We start from the raw sequence: 16,912 nt of genomic DNA, 5'->3' as shown, positions 1-16,912 counted from the left end.
TCGAGTGAAAGAAAATTATGTGTTTGGCTTTCAAAAACAGTTAGTAGAGTATTGTAATTCTGATGTAGATATTTTACGAAGAGGTTGTTTAGAATTGCGAAAACAATTTTTAGAAATAGCAAACATCGATTCATTTCAGTATATCACGATAGCAGCAGTATTTATGGCAATCTACAGGTCAAAATACAATATCTGTTATTAAAGACACCAAAAGAGACAGCTCGAGAGAACGGAATGCGGTGCTAGTGCGGTCAATTCAAAACAATTTTTATTAGTTTCGCGATAAAGGATATAAACTATCTCTATACAGCCTGATTAACAAGCAACAAGCAGAGCCAACACAGGAATAGTCCAATCCCATCCACATAATAGACCCTGGGAGCTCCCAGGAGTCCGAATCGGACAAATCACAGGGCGGGGAGTTTAAAAAACCAAGAACAAAGAAAAGAGGCAGGAAACCCAATGTCACCCCTACCAATTCTAACCCCACATCTCCCGTACAACAGACCAAAAGGCCAGCATTTGAGGCATCAGCACAAGCTTCCACTTCCACAACAACGCATTCCAAAACAACACCAACAACAAACATAAAACAACAGCAAAGGCTTCCAACCTTTACTCACTCTTTCACGGTCTATGCACCGCCAACTACTACCAGGATCCAACTGGCATTCTAGTGGGAGGAAACAAAGGCAGACAGTACCGACATCATTATAAAAAAGAATTCTTACTTTCTAATAAAGACAAACTGTGTAGAAAAAGCAACAAAAACATTGACAATCCTAAAACAGCACAACAAAATAACGAAATTCAAAATCAGTGAAATTTCCATCACATCACAGCGCAAAGGCAACAACAACTCTAACAGACAATTCACTCCCTCTTACTCAGTGGTGGCCACAGGGGTAGACCTCGACATACCCCACGAGATGTTCCTAAACCAATTGAAGAAACGTAACCTACAGATCAGATTCTGCAAGCAAATCATATCGACGGAAAGAGGCACACCAACATTAATGATGAGGGCTGATAACGGGTGACCTTAAAACCTTCGAACAATTGATGAACGATAGAGCCATACAATTTCTGGGACGCATCTTCAGGATTGTGGAAAGCAAACCACCAGCTCCCATCCCCGCTCCATGTAGCAAATGCAACACATTCAGCCATAAGACTACATAGGACTGCAAGCAGCCCATGAGATGCAACAAGTGTCAGGGATCACACACTACGGCAACCTGTACATCGCCACTCCCAATCCGATGCGCCACCTGCAAATCCGACGACCACGCAGCTTGGAGCATGAAGTGCCCAAAAAGACCCACGGTTCCAATCGATGGTATTCCAAATGTCAAAATTATGTGCCTCAACGAGAAAACAGCCGAGATGTCAAAAGAAACGACGAAACAAAGTCGAATTCACTCACCTATAACAACTCATGACTTCATAATAAATAAATATAAAAGTCAGATCAACAAAACCACCCATACAAATAGGAAAGAATTGCTTAAAAAACTTTGTAAAAAATTCATAGACGATTTCAACATAGGCTCCTCGGTTGTTTTCTTTGGCTCATGTATGTATGTATATGTGGGATCCGCTTGTCAGACCGCTTAGTTGTACATAGCTTGTAAATATTATTCTATAAGTTAGGATTAAGGACTGGGGCACGAGGGCGATTTACCCTTAAGGTACGCCCATGGTTGGTATTACCCGGTACCCTGGGTTTTTTCCACGACACTTTGTCGGCATAGGAAGTACAATGGTGGTTCCCTTTGGCGGGGTCTTCGCCAAGGGCTGGGTGCCAGACGTGGACGCAGTGGCTCCATGTGAAGAACTGTCCCGATGCCTTTAAGTATTGTCTAGACATGGTATGCCCATGGTTTACGACCATGGATGTTCATACTTAAGACTAGGGAGAAAGCGGCTCTTTCTCTTTTTCCTGGCTTTCTGGTGGACTGAAGACTCAGAGGTCGTGCCCGCGCTTTTTTTTTACTCAGTTTTATCTAATATATTCATATCGTTCAGTTAACGTGGCTATAATTGAAAGGTCCCTAACTATCCCTAAAACACAGTTACCGAAGCTCCAATTAATAAGCCCCTAGACAACGGAAGGAAAACCTACATATATAAGGTGGTCCAATTGCTATGGGCCACTATTGCTATCTTCTAAACCATGAACATTACAAGTTCGGTTAAATTAGACAAAAGTTGTCAAATTTGATGACAAGTTAAGATCTCGAGACACTGTTGCCAAAATTTGTTTGGTTTCGGAAATATTGGAAAAAAATAAAATTTAGCCAAAAACGTTTTTGTAAATAAACCGAAAACTGAGGGTTTTAGAAAAAGTTTTTCTTATAACACTTTATTGGTTTTTAAGGTTCTACACACTAATGATAAATTTTAAAAAATAACACTTAGTTTCTGAGATATCGACACTAACTTCAATTTTTTAAATACGGACCTGAATTTTTGTTTTGTTATTTTAAATGCATATTTTATCTTCATTTCACTGATGTATTATATGTTTACATTTGCCGACGTTTCGTTAGAAAAGTTCATCACCAGAGTTTATTTCCTAAAAAATACGAGTCCGACCCTGGATTTGAGTTGTAAATTACATGTAGACACACTTGCTACAAATAATTACAAATGTTGAAAATGTCCCCCATTACTTTGAAGACATTTTCGAGCGTTTTTTATAACTCTTTTTTGTAAATTATTTAACATAATAGGCGTTAGTTTTTCACAGGCGGCTCGAATTTTAAAAATAAGGTCGTCCAAATCTACGGGGGATGTTTGATAGACCTGATCTTTAATAAAACCTCACGCAGAAAAATCCATGGGCGTCATATCTGGTGATCGAGGTGGCCAGCTTATAGGACCATTGTTTCCAATCCAAGCGTTGGGTTTCCAGGTATTTAGATATCTAGTGCAGCGATGATGCCGATGTGCTGGAGCACCGTCTTGTTGAAAATATTTAAAATTTCGTAACACATCAAGGGGAATATCATCTAAAAGTTTTTGTAAGGTGTTTTGTAAAAAATCTAAATATCTAGTTCCAGTCAGATGCTCATGAAAAAAATATGGACCCACAGGTTTTTTGTCTAAAATTCTCAGCCACATATTTACGCCAAATCTCTCCTGGAATGCCGTTTCTCGATGAATATGCCGATTTTCTTGGGACCAGCGATAGTGGATGTTTCGATTGAACCATCCATTGTTGCAGAAACGGCTTTCATCAGACCACAAAAGCGTTTTACAAAAATTGACATTTTGCCTTTTTATGTTTATTAGCCATCTACAAAATATTCGCCTTCGTCGGTAGTCTTCGGGCCTCAAATGTTGCACTTTGCGGCAACGATAAGATTTAAATTTATTATTCTTTAAAATTCTCCTTGTGGAACTTTTTGAAATTGCCGAATTGTTTTCAATTTCTCTTAAAGATACGTCTCGGTCATCGATATTTTTATAACGCAAATATCCTGAAAAAAATAGCGTTGTGAAAAATAATGCTTTTGAAATAGATTAGGAACTTTTTTAAAGGAAGTAAGCGAATTAGCTAGGTTCATGTGCGCAGATACCTATTAAGTTTTCGTAATTTCTGCTTCCTTGTACTGTGACAGTTTTACCTCTTTTAATTGAATTGTTGAACGATCCGTAAAGCCGCAAATTTCTTTCCAGTCTTTGAAATATCCTAGGATTTGGTATTCTTCTTTCTGGATATAAATTTTGATACGTTCGGAGCGCGTTACTAGCTTTACGGAATTCTCGGATATAAACAAGTAGCATATCTGTTTTTTCTTCGTTTGTAAAACGCATTTTTTATAAATCAAGCCTCAAAGAACTGAGAAATACAAAACTTTTTAATTAATTTCACACTGCTTCACAGCAAGAAGTCTCTTTACCTATGTAGTAGCTTTAGAAAATTAGATCTTAAGATTTTGATATTACTCAAACCGTTGAAAACTTATGCTTTTTCCCTAAAAAATACGAATCTGACCCTGGATTTGATTTGTAAATTACATGTAGGCACAGATACTAGAAAGAATTATAAGATAATTATAATAATTATAGGGTTTATTCCCTAAAAAATACAATGATTAGTGCCTACATTATTACCAGGCAATGTTTTTCCTCAATCGTAGGTGGCGGCTCTCATCATTAGGAGAGCGCCATGATTAACAATTGAATTGACATTACACACGCATTAAACGGGGGTGAGGCTACTATTTGTGGAGCAAAAGTTCATGGGTTTCATAAGACCACAAATACTGTTTATCAGGATAACTGATGTTTTTGGCACAGCTGTACAAAATGTTATCAAGAAGATACTTTCAATGCAGTGAATAAAGAAAATGGTTTAAATAAAACACTTCGTGTGGTAGAACCTTTAAACCCACGCGATGAATTTTATGGAGGAAGAACTAATGCTTGTAAATTAAAAGTTAAAGCAAAAATTTTAAGGTAAATAGATGTTTGCAGTCTGTATCCTTCCGTTCAATACTTTGATTATTATCCTGTAGGTCATCCTATAAAAATATTCAAACTAAAATCATTCGAAACATATCGGTACGGCCTTATTAAATGCCAAATTTTGCCCCCAAGAAAACTACATATGTATATCATCCAGTGCTACCTATAAAAGGGGAAAAATTGATAATTACGTTGTGTTCGCAACGTTTCAAGGAGAAGTGTGAAAAATGTTGCCATAGTGAAGATGAACGTTCTTTTATTGGCACATGGACAACAGATGAAGTAAAAAAGGCAATAGAAAAGGGTTATAAAATTCTGGAAATATATGAAGTTTGGCATTTTAAAAAGAAAAGTAATAATCTTTTTAAAGGGTACGTAAGAGATTTCATAAAAATTAAACTGGAAACGAGCTCTTGGAAAGATGATAATAAATTAGTAGAAGATGATATATCAGCTGCAAAGAAACATTTAGACTTAAATTTAGACAAAGAAAATATTATCCCAAATCCAGGAAAAAGAGCTGTTGTAAAAATTTGTTTAAATTCTCTATGGGGAAAATTTGGACAAAGGCAAAATGCATCTAAAAGCGAATATATTTGTGGGATTCTTAGGTCGAATAGATCTAACCCTTTTGTACATATGTAAAGACTTCTCCATTTTTACGATAAAGTCGAGGCACAATCGGAAGTCTTTAAGTTGTAAATAAGTTAGGTCTGTTAATTTAAGATGAAAGAGTTGTGAGGGGGTTGATGTTGCCCCTATAGGACGCCTATATATGTCGCAACCTGGTTAGAAGTATTTCGTCAATTAAGAGGGTTTCGCAATCGTTATCTTCATGCGATTCTGCTATTTTATGATTAACGTCTAACCACCCTTTGTCGGTACTTGTGGGAAAGGATAGCCACCCTTTGTCGGCGTGGATGAGAAGCGCGGCCGCGCTTTGTCGGTATCTCTGGAAATGTGCCGACAAAGTGTTATCGGTACCACGGTAACGACTCAGGTGGTGTCATAAGTCGGCAATTGCCTTCTAGCCAGGGTACGACACTGTTTTAATTACCCTTAGTTTAGTACTTAAGAGCGCCCCGCGTCCAGAAGGTTCTGTCTTTCTTTCGAGTGGCTCACCAGCACTATTATCCGCAAGTAAAATCATAAGTGTATCTGATAATATCATTAAACCCTAGACAACTTTAGAAAAACCTACATATTACTGACGCTAAACGTTGGTATGAAATTTTATTAGATGATAAACTTGAAGTAAGCAATACTAACTTCATAAAAGATGACATGATTTAAGTAATTTACAAGTACAAAAATATGTTTGTTGAAAACAGCTTAACACCTAACGTTTTTATAGCAGCATTTACAACATCTAATGCCAGACTTAGGCTGTATGATATGTTAGATCAATTGGGTGAAATAGTGGTATATTATGATACCGATAGTATAATTTATATTGATGATGGCACTAATGCTGTTAAAACAGGTTGTATGCTTGGTGAGTGGACTGACGAGTTTGGCAAAGATGATTATGGCAATGATTGGGTAAGCACAGGACCAAAAAGTTATGCCTATGATACAAAATTGAAAAAGGGAGTGATGAAATTTAAAGGATTTACTTTAAATTATAAAAACTCTCAAAAATTAAATCATAAAACCATGGAACAAATTTTGGATAAAGAAATTGACAAAATAAAACTAAACTATAACATGATAAATAGAAATGACAAAAATAAAACGTTGGTTAATAAAAACGTAACAAAAGAATTAAAATTTGAATATGATAAAAGAATGATATTGAATAATGAAGATGGAATAATAGATACTTTACCTTGAGGCTATTGTTGAGTTACATTGAATATAAAAAAAATTTGGAAAAATAAATAAAACAAAACAATACAATTAATAATGGACTGTAAAAAGTTAAACGCAAAGTGTGGCCGTTTTCAAATACGAGAGCAAAGCGCCCTAGGATGCAAAGCATCCGTATTGCCTAGTTTAGGTTCGCTAATGGGTGCAATGCTATACAGCAATATGACGGAAGAAGAATTTGCTAAAGAATATTTACGCTATGATATGATACCATACAATGAAACTATTAGAATCGATAAAATTGGGGTATTAAATTTTAATTGATTGAACAAACAGGTAATGGGAAAAATTCGATATAACACTTTTCGTGAACAAAGTCCTGAATTGTTTCCTCCGGGGACAAATCCGATACATGAATATGAAGGTGACGAACAAGTATCACTAATAATAATAATTAGTAGAAACAAAAAATACCGAACTGATCAACGATTATGGTTTCCGTTATCTGATATAGCTACGGATATTATGATTAAACAGGGCAGAACGGGTAAGATGCTTTTGCCCATTGAATTGTTTATTGACATAAAAGATAAATGGGTTTTACCTTTATTAAATTTGGCTACGATACCTAGACAACTTGAATTACTTGAAAGTAAACGCAAAGAAAGAAAACAAAGTATGTTGCGGCGTAAGAAATAAATAATACAGCCTTCGTCATTTTATATGGACACGAAGCATCCTAATAAGGTTCTTCGAACCCGTAAGTATAACGTTTTCGCAATTTTTTAAAGTATTTTCTTACTTTAAAAAATCTTAAAGAACCTCTGATTTTATTTTCATTTCTAAAAACCATTTAACAACCAAATTGACCATGAGAAAACGATATTAAGCTAATAAATAATTATTTGATTATTGATAACCTTTAACTTGTGTGAGTCAGTGTTTCGTTGTATTGTATTAATTAATTATACCTTCCTCTCTGCATTTTTCTAGACTTGAAACAAGCATTGGTTATATTAAAAGGTATTAAATATACGGGCATAAAGCGCCCTACTAGGAAACCTTCCTGAAGGTAACTTTTTCATTTGCTCTTTAATTCGAAGTTTAGTTTTTTTAACACTTTCTTTAAGTTTCCGTTGTTTTATTCGCAACTGTGCAATTTTTAAATCAATTGAAGTGTTTTCACTTTCATTAGATAACGAATCTAAAAATAGAGACACACGTTCACTGCTAGGATTGTGTGCGAGCACACAATCGTTGAGTCGCGTATTGTATTGTTTACGAATGCAAAAACAGTAATAAAATAATACATAATACTTTTAATGCAACCAAGACCTATTTCATTAACATAAAAACCGAACAAAGCCGAGACAGCTAAACGGGACACTTTTCCTGTCCTTGCCATTTAAAATACATTGTGCAAGTGCTGATCAAAGTCCACGTCGGTGGACAGCAATTTGTGGCACCAATTTAAAAAGCATGTAAACGAAGATACACGAAGCAAAACTGTCCCGGTACCCAAGGTAGAATCGAGTTTGCAAAGTGAAATTCGTTTATAAGTTTTCGATTTCAATTGCGAATCGTAGAATAAAACCGGAACGTTTTTTCTCGTACATTTTCGGTCCTGCATGGGTTCGCACTTGGGGTGCACCGTTACATTTGGTTACATTCAGTTGTCTACATTAGAGTAATAATTTTTCTACGGGCGCAAAGCGCCCTATATTAGGAAACGGAAGCCGAAGTCTTCCTTTGGACACAGGATGTTTCGCGCTGTATCCGTTCTTCGGGTGCCTTGCCACCTTAACGGGAGCAAAGCGCCTTATTGGATGCCGAAGGCATCCGTATAACAAAAGATGCACCTAAACGTCTTCCTCCCACTCGTCATATCTTGTGCAAAGTAACTTTTTTGGGGAAATTAAAAAAAAATAGGAATAAATTTCTGTAATTTTCCACAGGTAGGTACCTTTTTTTTTCGAGGAAAAAATCTTCAAAAAACATCCAGCCTGTTGTCACGGCGGCTGGATAGTGTGAGATTCGCCTACTGCGCCTACCCACTAAAAAACCTTGGACTCCACGTATCCTGCGCCGACCCGGAACCGTCCCGAGGGATATACCGTCGATGCCGGCGAAGGTTTCGGTGTCTTTGTTTCGTATCCCGACGCGGTCGTTCAATTCAAAATTCAATTCGCGGAAAGAAGAATGAAAGAAAGCGGTTTCATTTGACTTTCCCCTGCTTATTTTTTGCAAATTCTTCCATCCATCAGCGCTAGAATTTTTTTTTTTACACCCACAATCAGGTCCATTCACCCACGCCCCGCTACCTCTACTTCTCGCTTGACTTGCCGAGTTCATTCTTCCTCCGAGCCGTTTTTTCAATTTGCCTCGTCGTGCAGAAGAAGCCTGGCTCCGTTGTCCGGTTTTTTGGCCCCCTTCCGATTTCGGGGGTCCTGCCTCGCTCCTCCGGAATTTTAAAGAGCCCCTAGTTGCTCAATCTTCGAATTTTTGTCGACCCTGGTTCCAGTTGGACTCCTTCTAGGACCTCGCAATTTCGGTTTTTCCTTTTACTTGACGATATTCCCGGATTTCGTGGTTTCAGTGAAAAGATTCTGTTCACCATTTTGTCCAAGAAATGCAAGTTATTCCTGGAAACTCAAAGCTTTTCCCAGGATTTTCGTGAGAAAATCGGCCTAATTGCTTTTCTAGGTCCTGCTAAGTTTTCCTAGAAATTTAGGAAGCTTCTAGTTGCTAAATCTTCGAATTTCGTCGTCCCTGGTTCCAGTTGGACCCCTTCTAGGACCTCACAATTTCGGTTTTCCCTATTACTTGACGGTATTCTTGGATTTCGTGGTTTCAGTAAATAAATTCCGTTCACCATTTCGTCCAAGAAATGCAAGTTATTCCTGAAAAAATCAGAGCTTTTTCTAGGATTTTCGTGAAAAAATCGGTCTATTGGCTTTTCTAAGTCCTGCCAAGATCATCTGGAATTTTAAGAAAAACTCCTAGTCTAAGGTAGGTACTTGGGGATTTGAAAAGGTTTTTGATGCCTTTGCTTAAAAGTTTTTCCAATGGATTGGGTGAGACGAAAAGATTAGTGCGGTGGGTTTTTGGCGGTGATTGGGGGCTAGGTAGGTACCTGGGGATTTAGAAAATTTGAGTTGGATGAAGTGGAATTTTGGGGTGTGGGGCATAACAGCCCACCTACTACTCGCGCGAGTGTTTAAGAAACATTCGAGTTATGTATGTATATTATTTTCCCTCGACTATAGATCATATATAAAAAATAACAAAAAAAGTTTTTAAATACTATTATCGAAATTAACATATTTTTAATAATTTTTGAGGCACGTAGGAGTCGTGGGAAAAGTCGGTATCTAATCGTACTGTAACGAACTAAGATCAACTAATTAAGAAAGGATTATGCCTAAAAATAACCGTTTAATTGATTTAAACTCCACAGCCAATTGACTAACGATTTAATTAAACAAATTTAGTTTTAATTAAAATCTAAGTATCACTTAGATTTCAGGTAATTTTCGGAATAGGCTAATAGCCTGTAGCGCTGCTTGAGGTTTCGGGCCCGGACGTGGAAATTCGCTATCTCCACAGTGTGATTCGCCGGAAACCATCCGGTTTGACCATCTCGTAATCTCTCTCCATGATACCATCCTAAAATTAAAAAAAAAATTTGCATGTTGATTATTATTAAAAACGGCAATAGCGAAAAATCAATAAAAAGAATTTAAATATAGATAACATAATTGTATTATAGTACTGCAATTTGTGTCGTAAATTGCAAGTAACAGTAAAGCATTATGCCCTTAAAGGTCTTTATTGCGCCTCAATCCACCGCTATTAATGTCTAATTTTTCTTAAATGAGATAACCATTGCAAATAAACCTTTGTAAAAAATTAAGACAAATATAAGGTATCTCATTTCAAATAATAGATAGTTACAAAGACTTGACGAGCCAGGTTTTAAAAGTAATTCATGATACCGAATATGGTGAAGATATTTCATTTATCATGAGTGCCAGGTTTCTAAGAAGTTTAAAAGACAATGAACACAAAATTCCATGCACTCTTACTTACCATCTGCCATCTTTCTTGAAACATTTATAATATCCCCCTTCCCCAAGGCCAATTCATCGGGCTGCATGGCAGGGTAACTGTGGATGGCAGTAACTTGTGGACAATCCCAACATTCATATAACGTTTCTTCTGGGTCCTCAGACTTCGGAGGACTCAACGCCTCCATCCAGCGCTCTTTGTCACTTTCTGAACAACAGGACAACAACTACCAAAGAAAATTACAATTTCCAAACAAATTTAGCATTAAAAAAACTCACATATTCGACCGTTTTCCCATCTTGATTCTCCAACATTGTCAAGAAAATTAAATTTTTGTTCTGCGCTTCTTTAGTGGGAACTGCGAGCATCACATCTGAGGTATTCAAATCCAGCAAATTCCTTGGACAGTATTGTTGAACTACGTAGTTCTTCACTCCTTTTTCTTTCGCCACGATGAACAAATCATTGAATAAAAAGAGGTTCACAGTAGTTTTGCTGAATCTCTTCCCGAACGTTAGTTTCGTGTCTTCGTTTCTGGATTGCATGTGCGTCACTGAGCCGCACCGAACTAACCATCTCTCCTGACTGATTATGGGGATTTTGGGCATTGAATCGGGGAATTCCAGCTGCTTTGCTAGTTTCAACATCTCGGATTCGCGTTCCCTTTGACGAGCAGCTTCGTTGCATTGACTGACAATCTATGTATAAAAATACTAAAGGATTGCAAGGAAGAATATAAGTAATTGCTACCGACCTTATTTGCAGTGGCCAAGGTAAACTGACAAGCATAGTATTCAGAATCCTGTTGAGGGAGCCTTTTTAACACTGCATCCACCAAAAGGGGCCATCTAGTAATTCGTTGCATTGGTAACATCAAGAAAGAGTACAAACTTAACGATTGACACGTTTCGCTCAGTTCTAAGTGCTTTAGAAATGCGGAAAAGCCTAGTCGATCCCTAAGTAAAAAAAAAATCAACCCTGAACCGAAATGTTCCATTGATTTGCAACATACTTGAGGCTTTTCAGCACTTCATCGAAATGAATTTGGTTCTCACAATAAGGAATATAAACGTTAAAGTTCTCCTCTGCATGTTTTTGCACTATGTCGCAAATGCCGTGAAGTAAAATATTGTCTTGCCAACACTTTTCGAGATCGTGTAGCAATTTTTCGGATGAATTTCGAACTGAAATAGTACACAAATAGTAACGATTTCAATATGAATTTAAGGCGGAAATTGCTACCTGCAGCTACATGCCCGAAGAGAATGTTGAATTCTTCATTGGAGAGGATTGAATTGGCACTGAAGCTTTTGATGAAATGGTCATTGAGCACATTGAGCGAGTTGAGGTAAGAAGCTTCAGATGTTAGTATTTCGAATTTGGCTTCTTGCAGCTTTTTTTGGTGGGGATTTAATGTACCTAAGGACAGTTATAGATTCTTTCATATATACAGGGTTGCGATCTATGGTGTATAATATGTAAACGATCTGGTATACCTAGTGGCGTAAAACACATAAAAATAACAAACAGATCTTACTTAAAACTGCGGAATTTATAACTTCCGGTATTTCGCACCAAAGGGTTTTAGTGAAGCAAATGGAGTTTCTTTTTGGGGATATGAGCTCCATAGCGGATGGTCGGATTTTAATTTCTCCATTGGAGACGTCTTTTTCTGGCACATCTTCGTAATTGTCGGAATCGAAATCTGAGGTGTCGCCGTAGCTAATCGACTGAAATTGGTAGAAACAATGTTGTTATTAAAGGAATACGTTTTATGTTATGTAGATGCTATAGTACATTACGGAAAGTGGAAATGACTACGTTTAACAACAAAATAACCGGTTAGTGGAGCTTTTCTGCAGCTTATCTTGCCATGTTTTGTAACTGATTTATTAATGCCAATTTTCCAAAAACAAAATCTTTTTAAGAATTAAGTATTAATTTTATAATAACCCGAACTTACCTCCAAAACTGCGGCGTCGTAGAACTGATACAAAGGCTCATCCTGTAGCCTCAACTGAATATCCTGCAGCAAGGACTCATCCTTCTTGGTCTCCACACTGCTAAAACTATTCACACTCTCTGTATAATACGGATTCTCATTTTTCATATTGTTATAGCTCTCATTATCGTCATGGTTGATAAAATCCGACGATTTCATCACTGGCCTTGAGATTTCTACTGCTGAAACCCAACAACATTACCGATCACGTTGCCTTATTACACTCGATATGGTGAATACCTTTAATGGGAGTGCTTAAATTGCTTCCGCTATTCTCTGCCGAACTGGTACTTGGAGTTGAGTTCTTTTGGGCCTGATACAGACCTACCTCAGCATACCAAAAGGTATTTGGTCGCTTGACAGTGGTGTGCTCTTTGTTTCTAAAGACCCCAGAGTCTGCGTACCAGGACGAAGTCTTAGCGTTAGTCCTACCAGACTTCCCAAGATCTAAATTTACTCAGCTACTTAATAAATCTCTAAAATACCTTAAACAGTACACAATACCTGATTGTCCTATAGGAGCTGGAGGAGGAGGACTTTTGGGTCTCATCAAAGGTGACTTTGATTTCCTCAAAACCGGCGATAAAGACTTATCAGAGTTGTCATTCTGACTATCCACATCGATGGTCTCAGTTAGGTAAAAGGTACTTTTGGTCTTGCTCTCTCTGTTTAAGCTTGAGGTCACCTCACTAGCATTCTCTGCAGATAAAGACATGCTTCGCCTGAATTTCGTTAAGAAGCCTCCTTTGTTCCGTAATACTGCTTTAGATTTGTCTTGGTCCTCACAGGGTTGAAAATCGGAAGTTGGAGAAGTTTCTACGATAACGGGTTGAGAATAGACGATTTGTTTGAGGAAGGGGTTTCTTGTTTCGACATTCTCGTAGCTGCCAGATGTGGGTTTCGGTTGGTCTTTTTTGAGAGATTGGTTCAGGGCTGTATGGAAGTAAGAAGAAATTTTTGCTGCAAAAATGTGTATTTTAAATAATTATATTATAAAAAAAGGAGAACTTGTGCATTTAATGTTACAAATACTTGTTGGCTTAGCTGTTAATACATAAACTCAGTGAAGTACGGAATGTGAAAAATTATAATTTGAAACGGAGATTTTACGACATTCGTTGTTTGCAAATCCGAATAAACTTATGAATTACACTGCTACTGATAGTCAAATTAGGATTAAAATACCACTTTATTCAAATGAGAAAATCCAAATTTGCCGCTTCAGTCAACACACAAACCGCCATTGAATATTTTTTGGCAATTTCAAATTTCGGGTAAAGATTCATGTTGATGTTGATTTAGCCAACAGTTTATTTCCTATTGCCACGATAAATTTAACATTCTTACCAGTGGAATCATCAGTCTTTGAAATATGTTTCTTCATCTTCGAAAACGACTTCGTCAGATTCCTGCCGAATTTCCTCATGTTTTTCTCAGCAAATTTCATGAGCCGATAGCTTTGGTTATTAGGTGTTTCAGGCAATCTACTGTTTGCTATGTCTATACCACTATCATCCTGAAAAATATTGTAAATCATAATAGTGAGAAAAGATGATAAAAAAATGCATCAGATACTAATACAACTAATAATTTCACTTATATACTTAATACTTTTTTTAAACTTCCTCTAATATTTCTAATTTTAAAATTAAAAAGGCACTTTTGAAGAATTTCTTCAGTTGAAACTTACCACGATTCTAATCCTCTCCATTGAGGCTTCAGACTCAGAATCGCTTTCAAACGAGTCGTAATCATAATCTTCATCTTCTTTGGCAGTGTGTAGACTTTCGTAGTGATGATCAGCTTCGTTGCCTGTAGCAACAATCAATACATTAGGAACATTTAGATAAATAGTGTTTAACCTTAAAAGTTGCCACCAAAAATAGTTGTTCCAAATCAGATGCGTAAATGATAGAAGAGAAGATAGATTTCTCAGTTTTCATAGAAACCGAGTGTGGTTTCCCCAAAATTATGGTTGGTATCTGAGAATAACTATAGTCTTAGCTGAGCCTGTTTTTGAAGCCTCAGTAAATCAACATTTCATGAAGATTTCGAATTATTTAACCAAAACTTGGGTGAGCCTATTTAAAGAACGAGTCACATCTTCAACAGATTTAAGCAATATAGTACCTAGCTCCTGCTTCAACAGTTTTTTACCTATATAAAATGATATCTCCTGACTCTCCAAGCTCTCCTCGAAAATCCTATTCCTGATCTTCGGAATATCCTTTCCCTCCCTGATGGCCCTCATCCGACTCTCAACATCTTCCTCAACCTCAGCTACGCTGGCGCTATCCAGAAGTCTTTGCACAATTTCACTATTACCATCAGGGTATTCCAGCAACACTCTTGAGGAAGATGAGACAAATACTCTATCTCCCACATTTCTCCTAGGTTTACGTATTGTGGCGGGTGCAGAGCGGGGAGGAGGGATAGGCGCTGATACAGGGGTGAAGAATCTGCTGGTATCATTCTTGTAGATGCTTTTAAGGGATTTTGTGCTTAACGACCGTCTATGACGGCTTGGTTCGTGTGTCAACATTATTCATGGTACTCAGACTAATAGAAGGCATTCGCTAATAGTTTTAAAAGGTTCCTTTCAATGTTTGGCCAGTTTTGTGTATATTAAAAGCTCATGATTCATTAATGTAGGCGGGTTTCTTTATTGAACATGGGAAAGAATTATAACAATGTATTATGCTAGTCGCGTATTTACTGTCTTAAGCAATGACGCAAGTTCTAATTGAATATTCTCGTTGTGAATATAAAGTTTTTTTGCAGAGTACAGACTTTAGTAGAAATTTGTCCTAAAGCTCTTTTTTGTATGAAAACTACGAATTCTAACGTTTTTCCTAATGTATTAATCAAAACCTCTCAGTTAATTAACGAGCACGAATATTAGAGCAGAACAAAAGAGTTCTTTGACTTGCCACTGTTAAACGCTTATGGAATATTTAATTGGCACTTTTACTTTTTATGTTATTTCTCAGCTACGTTGATGTACCATAAAATCAAAACCGGAGAAATGCTTCAAGATTTACGTAATTGCTTAGTGGAATTTGGCAGGTGTGCGTAGTTTACAATAGTAGATTATTTAAAATTAAATTTAGTACTTAATGTTTCCAACAGATGGTAAGTGTGAAGGCATTTTATGCAAAAGAATATCTATAAATTTTACTAAACAGATTTTCCATGCATTTATTAGAAAATTGATGGTGAAAGAAAATTTTCAAGAGCCTCTAGACTTCGTTTTCTTCTATGGAACGTTATTTGTTGCCAGCGATTTGTTGAAAGTCTCCTGCCATTTAATTTACCAAAAAATTGTCTCAAAAAGAATATTAAAGGATTGGTCGCTTTCTTTTATGAAATCTATTTATATATCTATCAAAGAATTTCGATGGCTTTTTTCAAAGTTTTGAGAATTTGAAAAATTTCTTCAAATTTTTCCATGAAATATTTGTTTTCAAATATGTTCTGCGGTCTAGCTATAAAATATGAAATCTACCGGAAAATTGAGGGAACAGAAAGAGTTTCAAGAAAAAGAAGATTCCTTTTTTCGCGGAGTATTTATTTTAAAGAGTTCTTACTTTAAAAGGAGGAATTTCATAACTCCAAGACCTCTTTTCCCATAGAGTATTTCTTTCAAATTACATGTCTTCTATTTTCTATGTATTACTAATGAATTGGAGAGGCAAGAAAATATATTTTCAAGACTTAGAAAAATTCTTGTTCATCCATACAAAATTTATTTTCAATGAGTTTCTACTTTACGTAGAAGAAAAGTTCTCAAAAAATGAGGAATTTCAAGACTTTTTAAAATTTTTCTTTTTCAATAAAATATTTTTTTCTGCGTTTTTTTTTTATCTATAAAATTTATCAGAAAACACTACTATATTAATGGCTTAGAAGGTCTCTTTTCCTGCCACCAGATATTTTAATAACTTTCTACTTCTTTACTTCGGGATCTTCCAGAAAATTGTCAGAAAATGAAGTATTTTAAAATTACACTTTACTTGAAAAAAGAATATAGATTCCTCTCAAAAAAATTTTCTAGCTTTTTATTAGTAAATTTAACAGAAGATACTCTTAAAATAAGAAGATCTAAAGAAGACGATTTCTCTTTCTGACAAAGAATATTAGTTGCTTTTAACGATTTTCTACTTTTACCAGAAAATTGTTTCAAAATGTAAGAACAAATTAAGAATTTCAAGACCTAAGAAAACATTTTCCTATCCTCCGTGGAATATGTGTTTTTAAAGATTTTCTACTATTTTGCTGTGGAATCTTAGAAAGATATTAATGCACGAACAAACTCAGTCCTGAGGTCGCAGAAAACATAGTTTTGAGGTCACAGAATATCAATATATCGATACAACAGATTTTAAAAATTATATTTTGTCTTGTAAGCAGCATTGAAAGGAAATTTAATTTGTGAACACCTCTATAATGTAATTTGACCGCAGGCAAAGGCCGAGAATTTTTAGGCATAGAAAATACCTACATATAGATTGAATACTCTTAAAGGAACGATCAAAGATGTAATTAGTGTTAGCTACG

The 16,912-nt window shown here is 36.3% G+C and overlaps 1 protein-coding gene across 5 annotated transcripts in view; it reads right to left on the bottom strand.

Annotated features, from left to right (window-relative positions):
* Positions 1-9,597: 9,597 nt before the first annotated feature.
* The window catches only part of Exn (Ephexin), a 40,087-nt gene continuing 32,772 nt past the window's right edge, over positions 9,598-16,912 (bottom strand). For 3 of the 5 annotated variants that reach the window (XM_066397259.1, XM_066397258.1, XM_066397255.1), the window contains exons 5-16: positions 14,046-14,167; positions 13,703-13,871; positions 12,860-13,315; positions 12,596-12,802; positions 12,317-12,537; positions 11,891-12,083; positions 11,596-11,772; positions 11,366-11,537; positions 11,108-11,309; positions 10,632-11,051; positions 10,375-10,579; positions 9,598-9,951 (exon numbers count right to left, since the gene is read on the bottom strand). In XM_066397259.1, coding sequence (XP_066253356.1) covers positions 9,797-9,951; positions 10,375-10,579; positions 10,632-11,051; positions 11,108-11,309; positions 11,366-11,537; positions 11,596-11,772; positions 11,891-12,083; positions 12,317-12,537; positions 12,596-12,802; positions 12,860-13,315; positions 13,703-13,871; positions 14,046-14,167 — 2,699 coding nt within the window. In that variant the 3' untranslated portion in view covers positions 9,598-9,796. The remainder of the gene's footprint in view (positions 9,952-10,374; positions 10,580-10,631; positions 11,052-11,107; positions 11,310-11,365; positions 11,538-11,595; positions 11,773-11,890; positions 12,084-12,316; positions 12,538-12,595; positions 12,803-12,859; positions 13,316-13,702; positions 13,872-14,045; positions 14,168-16,912) is intronic. The other 2 variants (XM_066397256.1, XM_066397257.1) reach the window with 2 other exon arrangements.

The sequence above is a fragment of the Euwallacea similis genome, chromosome 14, assembly GCF_039881205.1.
Source record: "Euwallacea similis isolate ESF13 chromosome 14, ESF131.1, whole genome shotgun sequence".
NCBI classification, from domain to species: Eukaryota; Metazoa; Arthropoda; class Insecta; order Coleoptera; family Curculionidae; genus Euwallacea; species Euwallacea similis.
The sequence above is the reverse complement of the archived record's forward strand: the minus strand, read 5'-3'. Positions and strand labels throughout refer to the sequence as shown.